We start from the raw sequence: 20,710 nt of genomic DNA, 5'->3' as shown, positions 1-20,710 counted from the left end.
TTAGTTTGAGGCCAACATGGGATATGTAGCACTGAATTATAGAGCAGGGTGCTGTCTTAAAAATAACTGTGAAACTGACAGTGGTGTTGCACACCTTCAATTCCAGCACTTGGGTGGCAAAGGCAGGTGGATCTCTGAGTTCAAGGCCAGCCTGGTCTACAAAATGGGTTCTAGAACAGCCAGGGTTATATAGTAAGACTCTGTCTCAAAAGGTAAGTAGTGGAGGAACAAGGAAAGATTCCTCTTAGCAATAATTGATTCTAAGTGTGGAAACTTGGTATTTGAACCTTTAAAACTCATAACTCTAGATGGGCCATCAGTCTGAAGATACTAGACTCTAGTCAAAGCATGTGCTTGGTAGGACTGTGGCTTATTTGTACACCTCTGAGTTTGATCCCCAGACTGAAGAAGAGAAAAGGTTTACCAATCCCAGTGTCCTAATGAGCAATCTCTCTTTCAAGGCATGTTAATGGGTTAGGGAAGCAGACTAACTTACTGAATAGAAACATGCAGTGATTCTCAGGGCAGGCTGGTCAGTTGAGGACTGTCCTGAGTAAATCTAAGTACAGATGGGAAAGTTATCTGGCACAGTGCAGAACTTGGCAAATACTTGTGTTCAGTAAAAGCATAGATCTCTTTAGCCATAGAATGTTGTAGAGTCTGTCTTATTTAGGGTTTTACTGCTGTGAGCAGACACCATGACCAAGGCAAATCTTATAAATGACAACATTTAGTTGGGGCTGGCTTACAGGTTCAGAGGTTCAGTCCATTATTATCAAGGTGAGAGCATGGCAGTATCTAGGCAGGCATGGTGCAGGAGAAGCTGAGAGTTCTACATCTGCATCTGAAGGCTGCTAGAACTGACTTCCAGATAGCTAGGATGAGGGTCTTAAAGCCCACACCCGCAGTGACACACCTACAACAAGGCCACACCTCCCAACAGTGCCATTCCCTGGGCCAAGAATACAAGCCATCGCAGAATCTTTAAATTTTTTTTTGAGCTAGATTGTAAAGAATTGTATCTCACTGAGACCTGCTTCTTTTTTTTTTTTTTTTTTTTTTTTTTTTTTTTTTTTTTTTTAAGATTTTTTTGTTTTGTTTTGTTTTCTTTATTTCTTGGACTTCATACAGTCTGTGAGTTGTTTCTGGGGCAGTGCGAGCCTCTGGGGTTAGCATCCCACTATCAGTGACTGCATATTATGTCTGTTCTTTTGTGACTGGGTTATCTGACTCAGAATGATATTCTCTAGATGCAGCCATTTTCTTAAGAATTTGGTCAAGTCATTGTTTCTGGGAGACCTGCTTCTTAAACTTTCCTGACATTAACTTTCAGTCTAATTCCAAAAGTGTGTGTTTTCTCCGCATAGGAAATAGATTTCCCTAGAAGTGTTATTTCCGGGTCAAGTCCATGCATTCCTGCTAAGAACGTGTATAGTAGTGTAGTAACGGCTTCCTCCTCTTCCTCCACAGGCTTTGTGGACATGTGTGTTCAGCACATTCCATCTCCAAAGGTGGGTGCCAAACCCAAGATCGAGCATACCTACACTGGTGGCGTGGACTCTGACCTTGGCGAGGCCATGAGTGACTGTGACCCAGATGTAAGTGACCACACCCCCAGTGCTGCCTCTGCATCTGCATGGACATGCTGAGTCCGTGTTGCAAATGTATTGCTTTTTTGCTGTCCTTGCTTGTTCCCCCTGTGAGCAAAGTCAGTCCTGCAGCCAAAGGTCGTAGCCAGAAGTAGTGGGGAGATTGAGTCCATTCCTCGTGCTCTCTGAGTCTGTTACATGAGGGTGATGCTGAAGGAGTGGCTGTGATGAAAATGAGACAAGGTTAAGGAAGGAGTAGGGCATTAGTTTGTGTGCAAGGTCTAGTAAGTAATATATGTCACTGATGGGATATATACTTAGCATGCTTGAGCTCAGGATTCAGTTCCCAGGTACCAGAAAGAAAAGATACACAGATATCCCAGCTGTTGCTTAGGCAGTCTAACTTTCCTTCTGAAGCACTGAGTTCCATGTTCATGGGGAATTTAGAGCAAGGAGTCTTGTCAATGCTAGTCCGTGATCCTAAACCTTCTCTCCCCAAGGAAAAAAAGAGGTTTTGGTTGGTTATATGTGTGTCTATATGTTACATATATTTATTGAATATCTGTGTGTGTATGTCTATATGTATGTCTCTATATAGATGTCATGGCAGGCATATGGAAGCCAAAGACACCCTTGTTTTTTCCTTCCATAGTATGAGTCCTAGGGATCAAACTCAGATTGTCAGGCTTGGCCGAAAGCCTCTTGACCTGCTGAGGCTGGACCCCTCATATTTTATGGCATAGGTGTCTATTCTGACTTAAGCTGGTGTTATGTTCTTAGGAATACTCCTGCTTCAGACCCGCTTAAGCCAGCCTGTTCCACCATGTCTGCCTTAGTTGTCTCACCTTTATTTTTGATGTTTCTGAATCTCTTGTTGTTCCTTCATAGAGGGAGGGCAGTGCACCTGTTGTTCCTTCATAGAGGGGGGGCAGTGCAGCTGTTGTTCCTTCATAGAGGGGGGGCAGTGCACCTGTTGTTCCTTCATAGAGGGGGGGCAGTGCAGCTGTTGTTCCTTCATAGAGGGGGGGCAGTGCACCTGTTGTTCCTTCATAGAGGGGGGGCAGTGCAGCTGTTGTTCCTTCATAGAGGGGGGGCAGTGCAGCTGTTGTTCCTTCATAGAGGGGGGGGCAGTGCAGCTGTTGTTCCTTCATAGGGGGGGGCAGTGCACCTGTTGTTCCTTCATAGAGGGGGGGCAGTGCACCTGTTGTTCCTTCATAGAGGGTGGGGGGAAGGGTAATGCATGATTTAGAATTTTTCAGCAGTCACATCTTCCTTAGTCAGGGGAGGTGATATTACCTTCATGGTATATGTGGTTAAAGCTGTTTTCTGTCCCCTCTGCCAGGGTCCCCTGATGTGCCACACTACTAAGATGTACAGCACAGATGATGGAGTTCAGTTTCATGCCTTTGGCCGGGTACTTAGTGGCACCATCCATGCTGGGCAGCCTGTGAAGGTGCTGGGGGAGAACTACACTCTGGAAGACGAGGAAGATTCCCAGATATGCACTGTGGGCCGCCTTTGGATCTCCGTTGCCAGGTACTATACTGCTGACCAGAACCTACAAGATCACATGTAGTCTTTATCCTGGGAGTGTCTCAGGGTGTTAGAAGGGGTCCTAGGAAACACAGCTATCTGGATGGTACAATGCAGAGTCAAAGGACCCCTCCTGGCAGATCTGTTGGCAACTAATTCTTAAGGTTTCCGGGGCCGAAAGGCATCTCAGTTGGAATGTCACTTTTGAGCCTTGGATACCTGGAGTGAAGCCTTTTTAGGAAGATTTTACTTTTGCTTTTTTTTTCTTCTTCTTTTTAAAATATTTGAGTATTTTGCATGCACATATGTTTGTGTACCACATGCATACTTGGTGCCCGAGGAGACTACAAGAGGACTTTGGATCCTCTGGAACAGGAATTACAGTTGTGAACCTCCTTGTGGGTAATGGGAATCAAACTCAGGTCCTCTGTAAGAGTGGTCAGTGCTCTTAACTTCTGGGCCATTGTTTCTCCTCTTTGCCGTCTTTTGAGCTCTTCTGTGCCCTTCACTTGTTGCTTCAGGTTTCTTCCCTAAAGCAGCAATTTCCAGACCTCCACTGCCTGCTCCTTGACTAAGGTTATGCTGAGCCCCTGGTGCATCCCAGTCCGCTGAATCAGACTTGGGCCTCTGGGCTGTTTTTTATCTCTGGTAATGACCAGGGCCAGAGCTGTCCCGTCACACAGTGTAGCTGCTGTGCCTCAGTGACGCCATTTCCTCCTCCTCCAAAGCCACCCTTTGCTCTAGAAGGCTGGAGGAGTTGAAGAGCTCAGAGATTAAAGTATCTGTGTTGTAGTTTCCCCTTGCATTAGAGAAATCTTAGGCAACAGATATTTTTTATTTTTATTTTTCGTTTTGTGATACAGGGTCTCTCTACATAGCCTTGGCTATCCTGCAACTCACTCAGTAGACCAGGTTGGCCCCTACTGCATGGGTGTTCACAGGCTTTTTATCAGGAGTCTCTACATGTAGTTGGGTTTTCCTGTTCTTCATACACTGCACACTTTCATTACATTGCCCTTTGTGTGCTTATGTGATTGCTGGTCACATCTCTCTCCTGCTCCAGTGGCTCTGTGTAATTCATCTCTGCTCCTGGCTCTGTGCCCCTCATGTAGCAGATGTTTGGTACATTGTTATAGAGTGAATCTCTGACTCACTTCTATGCTTATTTATTGGATGTTACTCTAGGTACCACATTGAGGTGAATCGTGTTCCTGCTGGCAACTGGGTTCTGATTGAAGGCGTTGATCAACCAATCGTGAAGACAGCAACCATAACTGAACCCCGAGGCAATGAGGAGGTAATTTTTGAAGGTGGCATACTGAGTTAGAAAGGTACAAGGAACCATAGGCATGTGAACAAACAAGCTTTGAAATTCAAAGGGTTCTAATTCAGAGCCACTGCCGCGTCTTGGCTCAGCCCTAGTATGTGCCCTCACCCTGGTGAGGTCTCCTCAGAGTTAGGAATGCTGCTTTTTCTTCCCCAGTGCTTTGCCAAAATGCCTGCAGCAAATGGTCCTTTAAGCTGGACTCCATTATACCATGGTTCTTGATTGGGGAATCAAGATTTCAGTTTTTCCCTTAGGCCCATGCCTTCTTGCCTACCCCTTATGTTTTCTCTCACTCCTGTTCTTTGGATCTCAGGCTCAGATTTTCCGGCCTTTGAAATTTAATACCACATCTGTTATCAAGATTGCTGTGGAGCCAGTCAACCCCTCAGAGCTACCCAAAATGCTTGATGGCCTTCGAAAGGTCAACAAGAGTTATCCATCTCTCACCACCAAGGTACGTTCAAGACCTGCAGTAGCTGCCAAGCCCTACACTCCCCAGCTAACTGCTCTGTGCTGTCATTCTGTGGCATTCAAGAGGCGTTCCTGATCTATTGTTTCTCACAGCCTGGTTCATGAACAGTCCTCGCCTGTTACCGTTTGAGGGCAGGCAGAACCGAAGTGTTCACCTTAGTTTCCTCAGATGACTTTACATAGTCATATATTCTTCAATAGGCATTCAGTTTGAATTGGTTTTCCAGAGAAAGGAGACACCTGTGAACCCAGAATTTGGGAGGTCGAATCAGCAGGATCCAAAGCTCAGAATCGACCTCAGCTGCATGGGAAGTCAGAGACCATTGTGGGTTAAAAATGGGGGCTGGAGAGATGGCTCAGCAGTTAAAAGCACTGAGTGTTCTTCTAGAGGACCCTGGTTCAGTTCCCAGCACCCAGGGGGCTGCTCGTCACTGTCTTTAATTCCAGTTCCAGGGGATCTGAACTGACCTCTCTGGCCCCACAGGTGCTAGGCATGCATGTGGTATACAGACATAAATGTAGGCAAAATACCCATACACATAAAATAACAGAAAAGAAAACAAACGGGGCTGGAGAGATGGCTCAGCGGTTAAGAGCACTGACTGCTCTTCCAGAGGTCCTGATTTCAAATCCCAGCAACCACATGGTGGCTCACAACCCTCTATATATAGAGATCTGATGCCCTCTTCTGGTGTGTCTGAAGACAGCTACAGTGTACTCATATACATAAAATAAATAAATCTTTTAAAAAAGAAATAGAATTTGAAAGAGGAATACATAAGAGTTCTGGTTAAAGAGATTTGGGCCTGGAGTTTGGCCTCCACTGCTCTTTAGATTAGTGGAAAAAAGAAAACAAAGGAGACTGAGCATTATAGACTCTTGAGCCTGCCAAACGACTTCTGAGTAGCCGGAAGGGAGAGTTAAAGGGCTAGCTTGTGTGTGTGGACATAGGATAGGTTTGGCCAAGGTAGGAATCAAGTCAGTGATGCTGTGCTAAATGATCCTGTTGTCTTGGGGACCTACTGGCTAGAGCAGTATTGTCCTGAGTTCTTTTATTGGGGACAGGCTATTATTGTGTAGTATTGGTTGGTCTAGAATTAGCTCTGTAAATCAAATTGACCTCAAACTCAGGGTCAATCTCCTACCTCTGCCACCTGAATTCTGAGTTACAAGCTGTCTTAGGTGGGCTTTCTTTTGCTGTAACAAAATATCATCAAAAACCAAGTTGGGGGTGTAAGGGTTTATTCAGCTTACACCTCCATATTGCTATTTATCACCAAAGGAAAACAGGACAGGAGCTCAAACAGGACAGGAACTTGGAGGCAAGAGCAGATGCAGAGGCCATGAGTGGTGCTGTTTACTGGCTTTCTCCTCATGCTCAGCCTTCCTTACAGAAAGCAGGACCACCAGCCCAGGGTTGGCACCACCCTCAATGGGCTGGGCCCTCCAGAGCTGATCACTAATTGAGGTCCTCATAGCTGGATCTCAGGGAGGCATTTCCTTAACTGAGGATCCTTTCTCTCTGGTGACTCTTATCTGCTTTCAAGTTGGCACACAAAACCAGCTAGTACACAGGCATACCATCACACTAAGCTTTTGAGGGTTGGGAGTACTAAGAGTGGGATGTAGAGCGTTAGAGGACTGAACCTGAGGTCTCAGTCATGCAGGGGAAATGCTTAAGCACCAAACCAACTCTGACCCTCGCTGGCTGAGATAGTTACTGCTTCTGAGACTAAGCTGTGGAACCTTCATCTCTGGAGTTTTGTTTACATCTGCTGTGACCAGGACACAGCAATGAGCGCTGACGGCTGGCTGCTGGGTTTCAGGTGGAAGAGTCTGGTGAGCATGTGATCCTGGGCACTGGGGAGCTCTACCTGGACTGCGTGATGCACGACCTTCGGAAGATGTACTCAGAGATCGACATCAAGGTGCCCCTTCCCTCAGCCTGGCTGCCAGCTCCAGGGGGATGTCCTGAGCAGGCAAACCCTTAGCCCCTGGGCAGCCACTAGAGACCCTTCTGTGGAAAGTGCTTTCAGTTGATCTTCATCAGGAAAGGTTTTAGAGACAGGTTTGCCCATCTCACTGAGTTGTTTTCAGTGTCATTTAAAGTCAAGGCTCCCAAGCCACAGTTACTCTTGTCCCTTCATTAGGAAAAGAACTATTCTACCTCTGGTGAGTGGCTCAGTCTGGGTGGTATCACAGAGATGGAGCTGGTTCTTAGGCTTATCACCAAGTCTTGACCTAGCACCTTGAACGGTGCATGGCATGCCACTCTCCACGGCCTGCGTTACACTGCAGCTGCCCTCTTAGACTCCTGTACTTCTGTGGCTGGGGCTTGAGAATGGAGCAGATGCAGTTTCTGCAGCACTGTTCCTGTCACACCCAAGGGCTTATCAGTGAGTGGCCGGTGTTGGAAGCCTTTTTGGATGACCATAATTACATCCCTAGTTTTAGAGCCTAGTTTGTGCCCTCACTTAATTCCTGACTGCTCCCAGACTCCTTGGTGGTGGTATGGACAGTTCTTTGGCCTACTGTTGCAGAGCTGCATAGGGAAGACATAGATGCTTCAGAATTCCCTCAGAACTTTGTCCTTCCAACAAAACTGATTTTTACCTCAATTTTTTTTCTTTTAATTGCCTAGGTTGCTGACCCAGTTGTGACGTTTTGTGAGACAGTGGTAGAAACGTCTTCCCTCAAATGTTTTGCTGAAACACCCAATAAGAAGTAAGCAGGAGGTGGGGGCTACAGAGAATAGTGGGGAACACATACAGTGGATATGTGTTGGGGAAATGCCACAAAGAAACCCATTTTTACGCCTTTTTAGTGTCTGTAACAGTCTATACTGAAGCTCGGTCTGGTCTGGAACTCAACTTTTGTGTCTACCTCAAAAGGGGGAAAGGGGTTCAGTGTGTGTGGAAAGGAAGACACCCAACATCAGCCTGCACACACATGCACATACATGTGGATGCACTCGAACATACATGCACTCAAAGGAAGAAGTTGGGTGTGACAGCACACACCTATAATCCCATTACTTGAGAGGTAGAGGCAGGAGGATCAGAAGTCCTAAGCTAGGCCCAGCCACATAACAAGTTTGAGGGTCTGAGGGATTCTTAAAAAAAGTCAGACATGGTGGTACACACACCCTCAATCCTATCACTTAGAGGCATTCAGATGGATTTCTATGTCAAGAGACAGAGACAGACAGTATGTGTGTGTGTGTGTGTGTGTGTGTATGTGTGTGTGTGTGTGTTTTGTTTTTGAGCCAAGATCTGTCTGTATACCCCAAGATGATCTCGAGCTCACTACATAGAAACAGATCTTTCTGCCTGCTAAGCACTGGGATTCCAAGCATAAGCTACTATGCCAGTTTCAATGTTAGGTGTTTTTTTGTTTTGTTTTTAATGGGTGCCGAAAATGGAAACCCAGCTCCTCATACATGTTCACACATGCTATACTGGCAGGCTACACTCTGCAGCCCTAGCCATACTTTGTAAGAAAAGCAGACAGACTGGAGAGATGGCTCAGTGGTTAAAGGCACTTGTTGCTCTTATAAAGGGACCAACATTCTATGGTAGCTTGCACTTCTAATCCATGGTATCTAATGTTCTTGTCTGGCTTCTTTGGGGACTCCACACATGTGGTACACTTGTACAAATGCAAGCGAAATAACTCATACATATTTTACAAAACAAAACATAAGACAAGTCTCTGTTGTTGACCCTGTTCATCCTGTGACCTTCTCACTGTTCCTGTCTTTTCTGACCAGAAACAAGATCACTATGATTGCTGAGCCTCTTGAGAAGGGCCTCGCTGAGGACATAGAGAATGAAGTGGTCCAGATCACCTGGAACAGGTTGGAACAGGGCTCACACCATGGCTTCCTTGCCTGGTCTTCTGATACCCTCCCTCTTTCTCTGTTGTCTTGGCTATGGTATGGGTAGAGTGGGTTACTGTCTTACAGAAAGGCAGAATCTATGGCCCCAGGAGCCTCCTTTTTCTTCCAGAAAGAAGCTGGGAGAGTTCTTCCAAACAAAGTATGACTGGGATCTGCTGGCTGCCCGTTCCATCTGGGCCTTTGGTCCTGATGCTACAGGCCCCAACATCTTAGTGGATGATACGTTGCCCTCAGAGGTAAGCTGATAGGATGCCCGAGGCAAAGTGTTATCCCTAGATGAAGAAACTGCAGTGCCCTCTTCCCTGTTGAAATATGGCTTCTCACAGCCATACTTTTCCCTCCAGTATCCTGCTAAGAACCTACTGTTTCTGCACAGGTAGACAAGGCTCTTCTTGGCTCAGTGAAGGACAGCATTGTTCAAGGTTTCCAGTGGGGGACCAGGGAAGGACCTCTTTGCGATGAATGTGAGTCCACCTTCAACGCTCCCCCCGCCCCCTGACCCTGCACCTAGGTGAAGACACAGGGATCAGCTTCCTGCCTTTCAGACCCAGCAGGAAAGAAGTACACTGGGCTATCCTGAGTCTTAGGCCAGTGTGCCCCCCCTGCTCCTTTCCCATCTCAGTGCCATCTCTTGGTACAAACCGAAATGAAGTCATCTCTAGGTTGACCATGCTCTTAATTCCTAGGTAGAGCCCATCTTTGGGCATGTTGAAGACAGATGACACGAGGGTGATCAGGTTAGAGTGGTTTATTGATGCAGATTAGTCTCTGCAGTCTTTGTGTCCAGAAGAAAGTTGCTCAGAACCAGCACGTAAGCTTGTAAGAATGTTCCACGTGTCACAGTGTGGCCTGAATCAAATGCTAAGTAATGTTTAACTGCTCACCTGTTTGCTACTGGCCTTGCTGATCTGAGTGTGAGATATTTGTATCTCACCTTTAATGGCTGCAATATGGCCTCAGTGTAGCAAGCTGCCCTACTGCTCTACCAGGCCCCTGTCACTAGCCCCAGCTCCTCCATCTCCTTTTCAGTGATTCGGAATGTCAAGTTTAAGATCTTGGATGCTGTGGTTGCCCAGGAACCCCTTCACCGAGGTGGAGGTCAGATCATCCCCACAGCCAGGAGGGTAGTGTACTCTGCCTTCCTCATGGTAAGTGGAGTTGTAGGTACTGTCCTGGTTCCCTGAGCAGACAATTATATGGAGGATGAGGCAGAGGTCACAGAAGAATCCAAAGGATCTTTATGTTCTTGCTCTTCAGCCATCCCCAAGCTGAGCCCTTTCTTGCTCTGTTGCAGGCCACTCCTCGTCTGATGGAGCCTTACTACTTTGTAGAGGTCCAGGCTCCTGCAGATTGTGTGTCTGCTGTTTACACAGTTCTGGCCAGGCGCAGGTGGGCAATCTGTTGTTGGGGAGGGTACTGGGAGCAAGAAGCCCCCAGGTACTAGAGAGGGGAGTGAGGAGGTAGCCTCAGCCATTGCTCTTCCCACCTTTCCACTCCAGAAACCCGCTGACCTCATTCCCACAGGAAGTAGAGAGCTGAGGCATCCCTAGCCTTACTACAGAGAGTGGCTGCAGTTTCATCTTGCTGCCACTTCCACCCCACCCCCAGTTACTAGCGGAAATGAGGCAGTGATGGCGTTGTCATTGGATCCCATCTCTTCAGTGTCCCTACACTTGCCTCCTCCCACAGGTGGTTGTTCCTGTGGCTTCTGCTAAGAGCCCCAACCAAGCCCATTCCTTCTGTAGAGCATGTATGAAGTCTTACTTGATGGTGGCTGGGCTAGGATACACAAAGTAGGTCAGAAGACAGATTGCCTTTGGGCCTATACAACTGGGGCCTTGGCTTTTGTCTTTCTCAGGGGTCATGTGACTCAGGATGCACCCATACCAGGCTCCCCTCTCTATACCATCAAAGCCTTCATCCCAGCCATCGACTCCTTCGGCTTTGAGACTGATCTCCGCACTCATACTCAGGGACAGGCCTTTTCCCTGTCTGTCTTCCACCATTGGCAGGTGAGGAAATGTGTTCTACAATCTTGGAGAAAGTTTCTGCTTCTGGCTCTGAGTCCTCCAGGAAGCTGCCTCATCTACCTGAAACCTCTTTGCTTTCCAGATTGTTCCTGGTGATCCTCTGGATAAGAGCATTGTTATCCGCCCATTGGAGCCACAGCCAGCTCCTCACCTGGCTCGAGAGTTCATGATCAAAACCCGCCGTAGGAAGGTATGTATTCTTTTAACCATTGCCATCTCTCAGCCCCCAAGATTCCACAGGAGCTGTGTGTCTTCTTCCTCTTGGAGGGTATAGTCTCTGCATCTCAGATTAGCAGACCTAGAGCCCAAAGGGAACAGAGGAGCTGCAGCAGTGCCCTAAAGGCACAGGTTCTGGGGCTTACCCTGCCATCTGCCTCTGTCCCACAGGGCCTGAGTGAAGATGTGAGCATTAGCAAGTTCTTTGATGATCCTATGTTGCTGGAGCTCGCCAAGCAGGATGTCGTGCTCAATTACCCCATGTGAGTGCAGGGGGCTTGCAGCTCTAGACTCATGCCGGGACCTGTGTGATCGGGCCTTCATGCTCTGAGCATCTGGGAACTGCTACAGGGCCATCTGAACCACCCAGAAACTCCATCCCAGTGAGGATGGGGCATCTGGCCTCCTGGTTCCTTCTGTGGCCTCTGCCTGGCCCCATTCCCAAGGAACAGAGAGGAGCTTGGGCCCAGGGAAGAAGAACAAGAACAAGATGAAAATGTTTAACCCTAAGGGGCCTGTCTTCAGGATTTACATGGAATTTTATTTTTTACAAGTTCAACCTTAGCCACAGTTTGTAAATGAACAGAACATTCTGACCTCTGCCTTGGTTTGCTGCTTTCGTTCACCCCCACCTCACACCACCCTCTGCCTGTCTAATCCAAGCACTTATATTCGGGTATGTGATTTCCCATGAGGCCTTACTGCCTTTGCTCCCAGCTGCAGCTGCCTTCCTAACTGGGTCCCTAGGGAAGCAGCCCGTGATGGAAGGAATGCCTGTGTCTGATTCAGTGTTCCCATGAGTCTCAAGGCCCTTTCCCTGCCCCTGCCTTCCCCTTCCCATTTCAGGCTGCTTCTGGCTGAAGTGGTATAGGAGTTTTAGGACCCTGGGAACTGAGGTCTGTTCTCCTAGGAGACAGACCGTTGTACCCAGAGTCGTGCCCCCCCCCCTCGGGTTGGGGCCAGAGACTGGGCTCTCACTCCAGCCACCAGTTTCCCGCTCTGCTCATGAGTAAGGCACGTCACTTTCCTCAGCAGAGCTTTATTAGGCACATACAGAGACAGTGGGGGACTCAGCCATCCTCCACCTTAGGAGTCCTACTTCTCAGGATCTTCTGATGCCCTCTTGATGTAATCTCTGTACATTGTATACATGGCACCTGCATGAAGAAGGAAAAGCACCCCTTGGCATCTGATTCCTCAAGGGGTCCCAGAGTCTCTACTCCTGCATTTCTCTTGAGGCCCAGTTTCCCTGCTCTTCTTTCTGCTCCAGGTCCCCACAGTTGCTTCAAACATCCAGGCGCACAGCCAGCCTGGGGAGCAACTCCCACAGTTCATGAGCTCTTTGATGTCTACTCTGCACAAAATGGCCTGCTGAGTGGTATAGCCAGAGGTAGTAGTTGTGTGTAGGGAAACTGAGGCCCAGTGAAAGGGAATAGTCCACAGTCACAGCTCTCAAGGAACTGCTGCTTCTTCCATGTTCTCATCTCTGGGGAAAATTTATGAAGCAGGTTGTCTTCCTACTGTCCCATGGCCCAGCAACAGTGATCAATGGGGAATTCTGAAAAAGACCTCAGCTAGGGGCTCTTAAAGGAAGTGATGTGAATACTTGCTAGTGTGTGAAACAGGGACTTGAGCCATGAACCAGTTAACTAAGGACACTCTACTTTGTCCCTCTTCTCCCTCTGACCCCACCATGCTGCTTACCAAGCATGATGGCACCCACAGCACATGCCTGTGCTGCCACTCTGGTGTGAATCAGGTGGATGGACAACTTAGTGGAACCCCGTGCCTTGAGCCGGTAGATCCTGTATGCTGCTATCACCAGGCAGCCTGCTACACCTGTAGGCAGGGAATAGGATCACTGGGCCTGTGTCCAAGTCCAAGGTCCCTTGGCTCCCCTTTGGGCAAGGCAGGTTGGGCACCAGGTGCTAAGAACATTCTTTGATGCAGCTGTATTGGTATGTTGAGTTTCCTCTCAATGTCATTTTTAAAGTGCCTCTGACCCTCATGATGCCCCTTCCCCCATATACTTGTAGTTCATTGTCATAACTACACTGTTACCTGAGCTTCACCCAGTCCTGGCTTCCACCTTTTTATATAAGTTTTTATATAAGTTTTCATATTCTAGAGCTGGGAAGGAAAGCTGAGGCAATCCTAGATTGCAATAAAGATCCCCTATCCTGAGGCTACTGTTAGCACCCTCTTGCCCAATGCCACCATCAACCATCTAGACTCTCATTACATTATAGGTCTGTTCCTTGCGTAGTAGGTGGACCACTTGAGTTCTCCAACCATTGCCTCATTCTTTAAAAGGACCAAGAGACATGAAATCCCAGAGAGGAGGCATCCTCCCTGACCCTGTTCTTCCCCCTACTCACCTATAGGCACCAATGGAGACTCCCTGGTCTTCCTTAGGAACTTCTTGGATAGGTTGTTCTCACCCTCAGGTGGCACCCACCAGCCCTTGTTAGCAGACATGATCCTGGATCCAGATGTTAACAGCTGCGTGCCTAGGCTTTTTAGCCCAGCTCTAGAAGAAGGTAGCCCACAATGAGGACTCTGATTCTTAGTCTTCAGGGGAGAAGATGATTACCTGCCACGTCCTGACCATACCCAGCCAGCACAACCTTCACTTGAAAAGATGTCCCTCTCGTTTGGGCTGCTCGTGGCTACTTTCTTTGTGTCCTTAATATCTGCCTGTTCTCTAGTTCATCATCTAGTCTGCTTGCTTCCTGCTCCCTATTTGCATCCCAATGGGTGTGATCCTCTGGCCAAGAAAAACAGCTGGAAAAACCCAGAGTAGATTGGAACAGTTTTTGAGTCTTCGGGCCCTCTTGGTAATGGATCTGTTGATAGTTGCTCCTAAGGGAACTACAGAGCAAGATCTGGCTCTAGGGATCCAGAGCTGTCCCAGATAGCAAAACTGGTTCACAATACCACTAGAGTAGACGTAAATGGTGAGGCATTGCCATATTTTGCACCTAAGACTAAAAGGAACAAATTCTGGTCCTCCAAACTGCTTTGCCAACCTACTACCTCCTTCCTGATCTCCTTGTGAACCCCTAAAATGTCTGTTCTGATCAAAGCTAGAGTCTCGGTCCTCAGAGGAGGGGTTCAACTAGTAGGATATCCTTAGTACAATCCCAAGACAAAGATTGCCCAAGCCACCTCTTCCCGCTAGCCCAAGTCTTCAAAATGTCCATGCTTACCCTACTCCGTAGATGGCTTGAAAGTGGAGAATGAACAGCCAGACTAAGGCTCAGCATCTGCTGCTTTGAATCAGTAAAAAGCCAATGCCAGAGTTGTCACTATGGGGTCAGGGAAGCAGTGTCTTTGAAGTTATGACAGCAGGAAGGAGAGAGAACAGCATCAGTCTTACGCGCACGCGCATGCACACACACAGCTCCAGAGGTAGCAAAGTGAGGTTAGACCCAATAGAGGAGAGACCTTAACTGCTGTAAGCCCATCTGTGGACATGTGTTAATGCTGCTGTGGAAGACTAGAGAAGCAAAGATGGACAGGGCTCCTGTGTCCTCCCCCAAGTTAAACTTTGAAAAACTCTTAAGATACTTAAGTTGTAGGACTTTCTTTCTGGTCTTAGCCTTAGTCTCCTTTGGAGCTATACCTGGAACCTTAGCTGGTTAGGAGGCTGAGGTTGAGAGGGTTGCAAATTTAAAGATAGCCTGAGCTAGAGTGAGTTCAGGACTAGCCTGGACAACTTAAGAGACTGTCTCAGAGAAATAGGTGTGTAGATACACACCTTAATGCCGGCTCTCAGGAGGCATGAGCAGGTGGAGGCCTATGAGTTCTAGGCCAGCCAGGGCAAAATAGACTCTCATAAAAGAGACAGACAAACCCAGATGGTGATGGTGCATGCTTTTAATCCCAACATTCAAGAGGCAGTAGATCTCTGAGTTCAAGGTCAGCCTGATCTACAGAGAGTTTCAGGACCGTGAAGGCTATACAGAGAAAGTCTTGTCTTTAAAAAAAAAAAGTTTAAAAAAGTTGAGGGCTTAGGACATAGCTCAGTGGTAACATACTTAGCAAGTGGGCAGCCCTAGGTTTAGCCCCAGTTGGAAGGGGCTCAGGGAATCAAAGAATCTTTGTTGTTGTCTAAGACTGAGTCTCAATGTATAACCTTGGCTGGCTCGGAACTTGTTATGTAGACCAGGTTGGCCTTCACCTCGCAGTGATCTTGCCTCTGTCTCCCAAATGCTGCACTACCACACTACCCAGCCATGATCAGGGACTTTTCTCGGAGGTTTGAAACAACTGGAACGCTGCTTGTTCTGGCTTCCTGACAATGACCTGACTTGACACAATCTGCCTAGACCAGGTATTTATGTCTCAGGCCTGTCACAGAAGGGACTGTGCTTTGGAGATGCCAAATTATTTGTCCAAAGATGCACAGCTAATAATAAGTAGTGTTGTCATGATCAGTCCCATGTCTGGCTGCCTCCAGGACACTAGCCGATCAGAAACCCTTTATTGAGACTGAAGCATAGGATCGATGGTCCGTCCTGGCATCCCTGACTAGAAGCAGCAGCTGTTGCTAAGCCCGTGGGGACAGGTCTCCCTCCCTCCCAGGCCTTATTCCCTTCCATACATCACTTAGCCTCAGTGTGCATGCATATAAGCATGTGCTCCCCAGAGGGGCCTTTTTTTGGCACTGGAAATATGTCCAGCAGCTGATGTCCCTCTTTTCTCTCCCTGACACTCAATGTTCTATGAACAGGCTCAAGGTCACACCAAATCCCCAGGGCCTGCAGCATATCCCCAGTGTCCATGAGAACTCTCCTCTCAGATGTTCACACATACACTCCTGTGCTGCCTGTCCAGATCCCCAGCCTGGCCCGAGTTCTCATGAGATTACAGGGTGTATGCTCCTCTCATCCAGGAAGGGACATGGATCATGATCGAATTCAAATCTTAAGCAAAATAAAATAAAGCAGGGACAGAGAGCTGAAGACATGGCTCAGCAGTTAAAATAACTTGCTCTTGCAGAAAATCTGGGTTGGGGGTCCCAGCTCCCTATAACTCCAGTTCTAGAGGACCCTATATAGCTGCCTGGCCTCCACAGATACAAGGTACATATGTGGTCCACATACATGCGAGACCTTTCCCATACACACCCCTAAAAATAAATTATTCAGCTGGAGAGCCATCAAGATTGTGTACCGCTCCTACAGAAGACCCGAGTTTGGTTCCCAGCACCTATGTCCGGCAACTGTAGACTGCCTGAAACTCCAACTCTGGAAGACCCCATGCCACTGGCACATGCCTACTCATGTACGTGTGTGCACACACAACTAAAACAAAATATTTTTTGAGATAGTCCTACAATGGCACACTGCTGAAACCTCAAAAACTATTGTGGGAATATATGATGTATGTGTGTGGGCATATAAATGCCACGGCACATGTTGTGATGGTCAGAGAATTGGTTCTTTCCAACTCTTATGTGAGTTCTGGGATCAAACTGTCAGGCCTGGTGGCAAGCAGTTTTACTCAGTGTCGTGTCTTGAAAGGAGTGTTTGGTTTTTGAGACAAGGTCTTCCTACATAGCCCTGACTCACCAGGACTTTATCATGGACATCAGGTCGACCTTGAGCCCAGAGATCTGTGTCCTCTGCGTTCTGGGATAAAACGTGTACTACAAAGCCAGCCAATGAAGGCTGTTTAGTTTACAGTTCAGCTCCACTAGTACCTGGGAAACTTGACGTCAGCCTCTGTCCTCCGCACACACCAGCGTGAAGCTCCATGTGTGCATCCACACACATTCTAACACAGATACATGCACACTCAGAAGTGCTGCTCCCTTTGAGTGTTGAACTGTTGAAACAATAGACTCCAAAGAAGTGAGATTTCTCAGGAATCCTGTGGTGAAGGGAGGTGGGGGAGGGGGAAAGTTCCAGCCAGAGAAGGAACTCTGCTGCCTGCAAGGAAGAAATTTTATCCAGTTCCAACACCATATGACCACCTCGCAAGACAGTGTTGAGATAAGGACTGGTGAATGTCACGCCAGCACTTGACCAGGACTGCTTAAAACTGATGCAGAATTCCTACCCTCATTTCAGTGCACAAAGAGGGCTGTAGGGGTCACTGGACCCTATATGTTTCCGTCTCTCAGGGTGACCACACTCAGTGAGTTTCCTCTCTCAGTTTTTCTTAACTTTTTGTTGTTGGATTCTTTGTAAATGTCACATCATGCACCTGATCCCACTCATCCTGCTGCCCCTTCATATCTGCCCGACACCCTAGCAACCTCTCCCCAAAAAGAAAACAAAAATAAATAAAACAAAAACAAACACCTAGCTGTGGGAGCCGCAAGGTGCCCCAGCCTGTGCGGCAGTCTACCCTTTTGTCCACACATCTTTACTTGCAAGTGCTCATAGCAATGAGTCAATGGTCTGCTTCAAGGTCTCTGGCTTCTGCTACACTGTAAATGCTGGATCCTCCCCGCTCTCCTCTTGGATATCGGACATTTGCCCTGTGCCGTGGAGATTGATCCTGAAGCTTCGGATCTGCTGGGCCAGCGCCTTTATACACTCCAGCAGTTCATAGATGGAGTAGGTGCTGGTTGGAGTGAGACAACTCAAAGCCCTGGATCTGGGTCAGATTGGTAGCTGAAAGGCTCAGCCCACCAGCTCTCCTGCACCCATGCCACCAAGACTGGCACTGCCCTAGCTAACTCATCCCCGTACCAACATTGGCTAGGGGCAGGGATAGCTAGCTCCCCACCCCTCCTTATGCCCTCAGGTGGGTTCACCCAGGCCCTCACCACCAGGGCCAGGCGAGGTGCTTTCCCCTTCTGTTCTCTAGCCTGGAACTTGCTGTTAGACCAGGCTGGTTTAAAATGTACAGATCAGCTTGCCCCTGTCTCTCCACTGTTGGGATTAAAGGCAGGTGTCACCAAGTCTAACCATATTTCATTTGTTTAATAGACACGTCAGAATAATGGTCTGAGCCTAGCTTGTTGGGGCTTCAGGAGACCAGACTGTCACCTTAAATAATCTGGGTCGAAGATTGTTATTCCCATTTCACAGATGAAAAATTTAGGCTCTGAGCTGAGTGTGATGATGGGACACACCTTTAATCCCAGCATTTTGGAGGTAGAGGCAGGCAGATATTTTGAGTTGAAGGCCGACCTAATCTACAGAGTGAGTTCCTGGACAGCCAGGGCTGCACAGAGAAACTGTCTCAGAAAAAAACAAAAGCAAAAAATGAAAGAAGGAAAAAGAAAAACTGAGGCTCCATTAAATGACTTCTGCCAAGTTATTTTACACAATAGAATAAACCAAGCAAACTTCTAACCAGCCCTCAAATCAAATTTTAACTGCTTAGGACTAATTTAGACGAATATTCTCCAGAAGATGTTTTGAGATCGAACAAATAAAGTTGCTTTCTTCTCTTCAAAAGCAAGTGAGGAGGGCTTTGGGAACGACTGTTAAACAGTGCTTGTCTAGACTTCAAGGCACAGAGTTTAGTCCCCAGCACTAAAAAGGGAGTTGGATAGAGAAACCCTGAGGACATACAGCAAAACTTGAAGCAACAAGTTTCCATAGCATCCTGTTTTAGTAAACAGATAAGATAAAAATTATGACAGCATCATTTTTGTTAATATGCCAAGTGTTTAATAATTATTTCCATGTAAGCACTTCTATGTTAGTAATTTGCTTACTGAACCTTCTCTTTCTTCCAAATCAGGTCACACTAATAAACTCTGGCTTTGAGGGGCCTAAATTAAATATACAGATAGATAAACAGTGTGCAGCTCAGTGCTGGATACAGACTCAGTCTGCCCATACACCACACCAATCACTCTAAATATTTTGCTATACCACTTGATCTCTGAACCTCTGCCCTCCTCCTGTAGAAACAGCCCCCATCCATAGGCTAAACTCTCCAGGGCACTGTCTGCTCCTCTTCCTCCCTAATAAACAAGGAAATGGGTTGCAGACTAAAAAGTCCCAGAAGACAGCAGATAGAAGACTGGGCCTTGGCTGTGAGAACCCAGGTCAGCATACTCTTTTTCCTCTTGTCCCACGCAGATTGTTGGGCTGCCTCCCCCTAACAGGAAGCTTTGTGGACATTGTCCCCATTGTGGGGTTGAAGTGGAACGAGTTGCGGGGAGGGGACTAGGTCTTGAAGCGCTCTGCACACAATCTAAGGCACAGTTGTGCTATATATAGCCGAGAGAGTTGATCGGCCACACTGGCCAAGGGAGCAACACTCAGCTTCTTCCTGGAGCCATGGAGAGCTGTGAGTGAGGGAAGATGAGAGTAAACTAGACTAGGAGCGGGCTGGAACGGGGAAAAGCAGAGTAGAAGGACTGAGGGAGCATCCTGGGAGAAAAAAACCATTTAGGTCATTGAGAAAAGACTCAGAGTGTGGGCACACCAGCACTTTGGGAGGCAGAGGCAGGAAGATCTCTGGGAGTTCAGGGCCAGCCTGGTCTAACAAGTTGTAGGTCAGCCCAGGGCAGCAGAGTGAGACCCTACTTTAATAGAGAAAGAAAGAAAAAAAAGGAAGGGAGGGAGGAAGGAAGAGAAGAGCTAGAGAGAGGGCTCAGAGGTTAAGAGCACTGACTGCTCTTCCAGAGGCCCTGAGTTCAATTCCCAGCAACCACGTGGTGGCTCACTACCATCTGTAATTGTGAGTATGAAGGTTCAGGTTATCCCTGGACCTGGGAAGCTGTAATACACTATTTCCTGTTAGAAAGAAGACGGGGTTCTAAGGACCTTGCAGCGTCTGTCCAAGGACATTCCCAAGAACAAGCATGGAGCCAGGAAACTGCCTTTGATATGTTCCAGAGGAGGCTGTTCACATATTTCAAACTGATTTTAAGGAGACAGGGGGAGTGCTGGCCATACACCCTTAGTCCCAACTCAGGAGTTGAGACAGAGGATCATTTAAGCTCATGAGTTCAAAATGAGTGTGGTTAACATAGTGAGATTTGGGTATGAATAGTGGTGACTGGGAGATTGAATCTGGCTGGAGTAATGCCACTGCTACAGAATCCTGTTTGTAGGGAAGGGGTGGGAATATCCTTGTGGAGATGGAGTGGGGAGGAGGTATGGAATGGGGAAGTCAGAGGGTGGATAGGGGCAGGGGATAAAATCTGGAGTTAAAAAAAAGATTGAATAAAAATTAAAAAAATATATATATATAGAGAGAGAGAGAGAGAAGAGAGAGAGAGTGAAAGGGAAGGAGGGAGAGAAAGAGAGTCCTGTTTGTGAAGGACTTCTGGCCTGTAGAAATACTGGCAGAGACTCCTGTCTCAGACAGGAAATGGGTGTACCAGAAATTAAAATCCTTGTGTTGTGTGCCTTTTTGTGTTGTTTTGGTTTTTTGAGAGAGGATTTTTCTGTGTAGCCTTGGCTGTCCTAGTATTCAGTCTGTAAAGCAGGCAGGCCTCAAACTCACAGAGATCCCCCTCCCGAGTGCTGGGATTAAAGGCATGTACTACTATTGCCCGGCGTCCTGAGTGCTTTTGAATTCCCATATCACCCAGCTCCCTCTAAAATACTCTGTATGCATTATGATACCTAAAATCTTCAAAAACCTTGAAAAGGTAGGCACCTTATATATTTTATTAAATCCTTCATACTCCTCTAGCAGGTATAAAACACAACTGTTTTTTTTT

At 47.4% G+C, this 20,710-nt stretch overlaps 2 protein-coding genes across 2 annotated transcripts in view; one reads left to right on the top strand and one right to left on the bottom strand.

Annotated features, from left to right (window-relative positions):
• The window catches only part of EFTUD2 (elongation factor Tu GTP binding domain containing 2), a 37,227-nt gene extending 25,567 nt beyond the window's left edge, over positions 1-11,660 (top strand). The window contains exons 15-28 of the mRNA XM_080922756.1: positions 1,471-1,598; positions 2,932-3,125; positions 4,308-4,419; positions 4,763-4,903; positions 6,747-6,848; positions 7,562-7,644; positions 8,690-8,776; positions 8,928-9,054; positions 9,195-9,282; positions 9,848-9,966; positions 10,113-10,207; positions 10,677-10,830; positions 10,931-11,038; positions 11,236-11,660. Of these exons, the coding sequence (XP_080778882.1) occupies positions 1,471-1,598; positions 2,932-3,125; positions 4,308-4,419; positions 4,763-4,903; positions 6,747-6,848; positions 7,562-7,644; positions 8,690-8,776; positions 8,928-9,054; positions 9,195-9,282; positions 9,848-9,966; positions 10,113-10,207; positions 10,677-10,830; positions 10,931-11,038; positions 11,236-11,331 (1,634 nt within the window). The 3' untranslated portion in view covers positions 11,332-11,660. The remainder of the gene's footprint in view (positions 1-1,470; positions 1,599-2,931; positions 3,126-4,307; positions 4,420-4,762; positions 4,904-6,746; positions 6,849-7,561; positions 7,645-8,689; positions 8,777-8,927; positions 9,055-9,194; positions 9,283-9,847; positions 9,967-10,112; positions 10,208-10,676; positions 10,831-10,930; positions 11,039-11,235) is intronic.
• Positions 11,661-12,090: 430 nt separating this feature from the next.
• HIGD1B (HIG1 hypoxia inducible domain family member 1B) lies at positions 12,091-13,786 on the bottom strand. Its single transcript, XM_080922925.1, has 3 exons — positions 13,443-13,786; positions 12,769-12,903; positions 12,091-12,221 (listed from the first exon to the last, which is right to left on the bottom strand). Exons 1-3 carry the CDS (start codon positions 13,540-13,542, stop codon positions 12,160-12,162), a joined length of 297 nt encoding a protein of 98 aa, XP_080779051.1. The 5' UTR covers positions 13,543-13,786; the 3' UTR covers positions 12,091-12,159.
• Between the last annotated feature and the right edge of the window lie 6,924 nt (positions 13,787-20,710).

Source organism: Micromys minutus (assembly GCF_963924665.1).
Source record: "Micromys minutus genome assembly, chromosome: 10".
Lineage (NCBI taxonomy): Eukaryota > Metazoa > Chordata > Mammalia > Rodentia > Muridae > Micromys > Micromys minutus.
Note: the sequence above shows the minus strand (reverse complement) of the source record. Positions and strands in the feature narration are given on the sequence as shown.

Coding starts and splice junctions, on each gene's coding strand:
- HIGD1B (XM_080922925.1), bottom strand. CDS start 13,542: ATGTCTGCTAACAAGGGCTGGTGGGTGCCACCTGAGGGTGAGAACAAC. Junction 12,904..13,442: donor GTCTCCATTGGTGCCTATAG/GTGAGTAGGGGG, acceptor CCCTGCCTACAG/GTGTAGCAGGCTGCCTGGTG. Junction 12,222..12,768: donor TGTGGGTGCCATCATGCTTG/GTAAGCAGCATG, acceptor TTCTTCATGCAG/GTGCCATGTATACAATGTAC.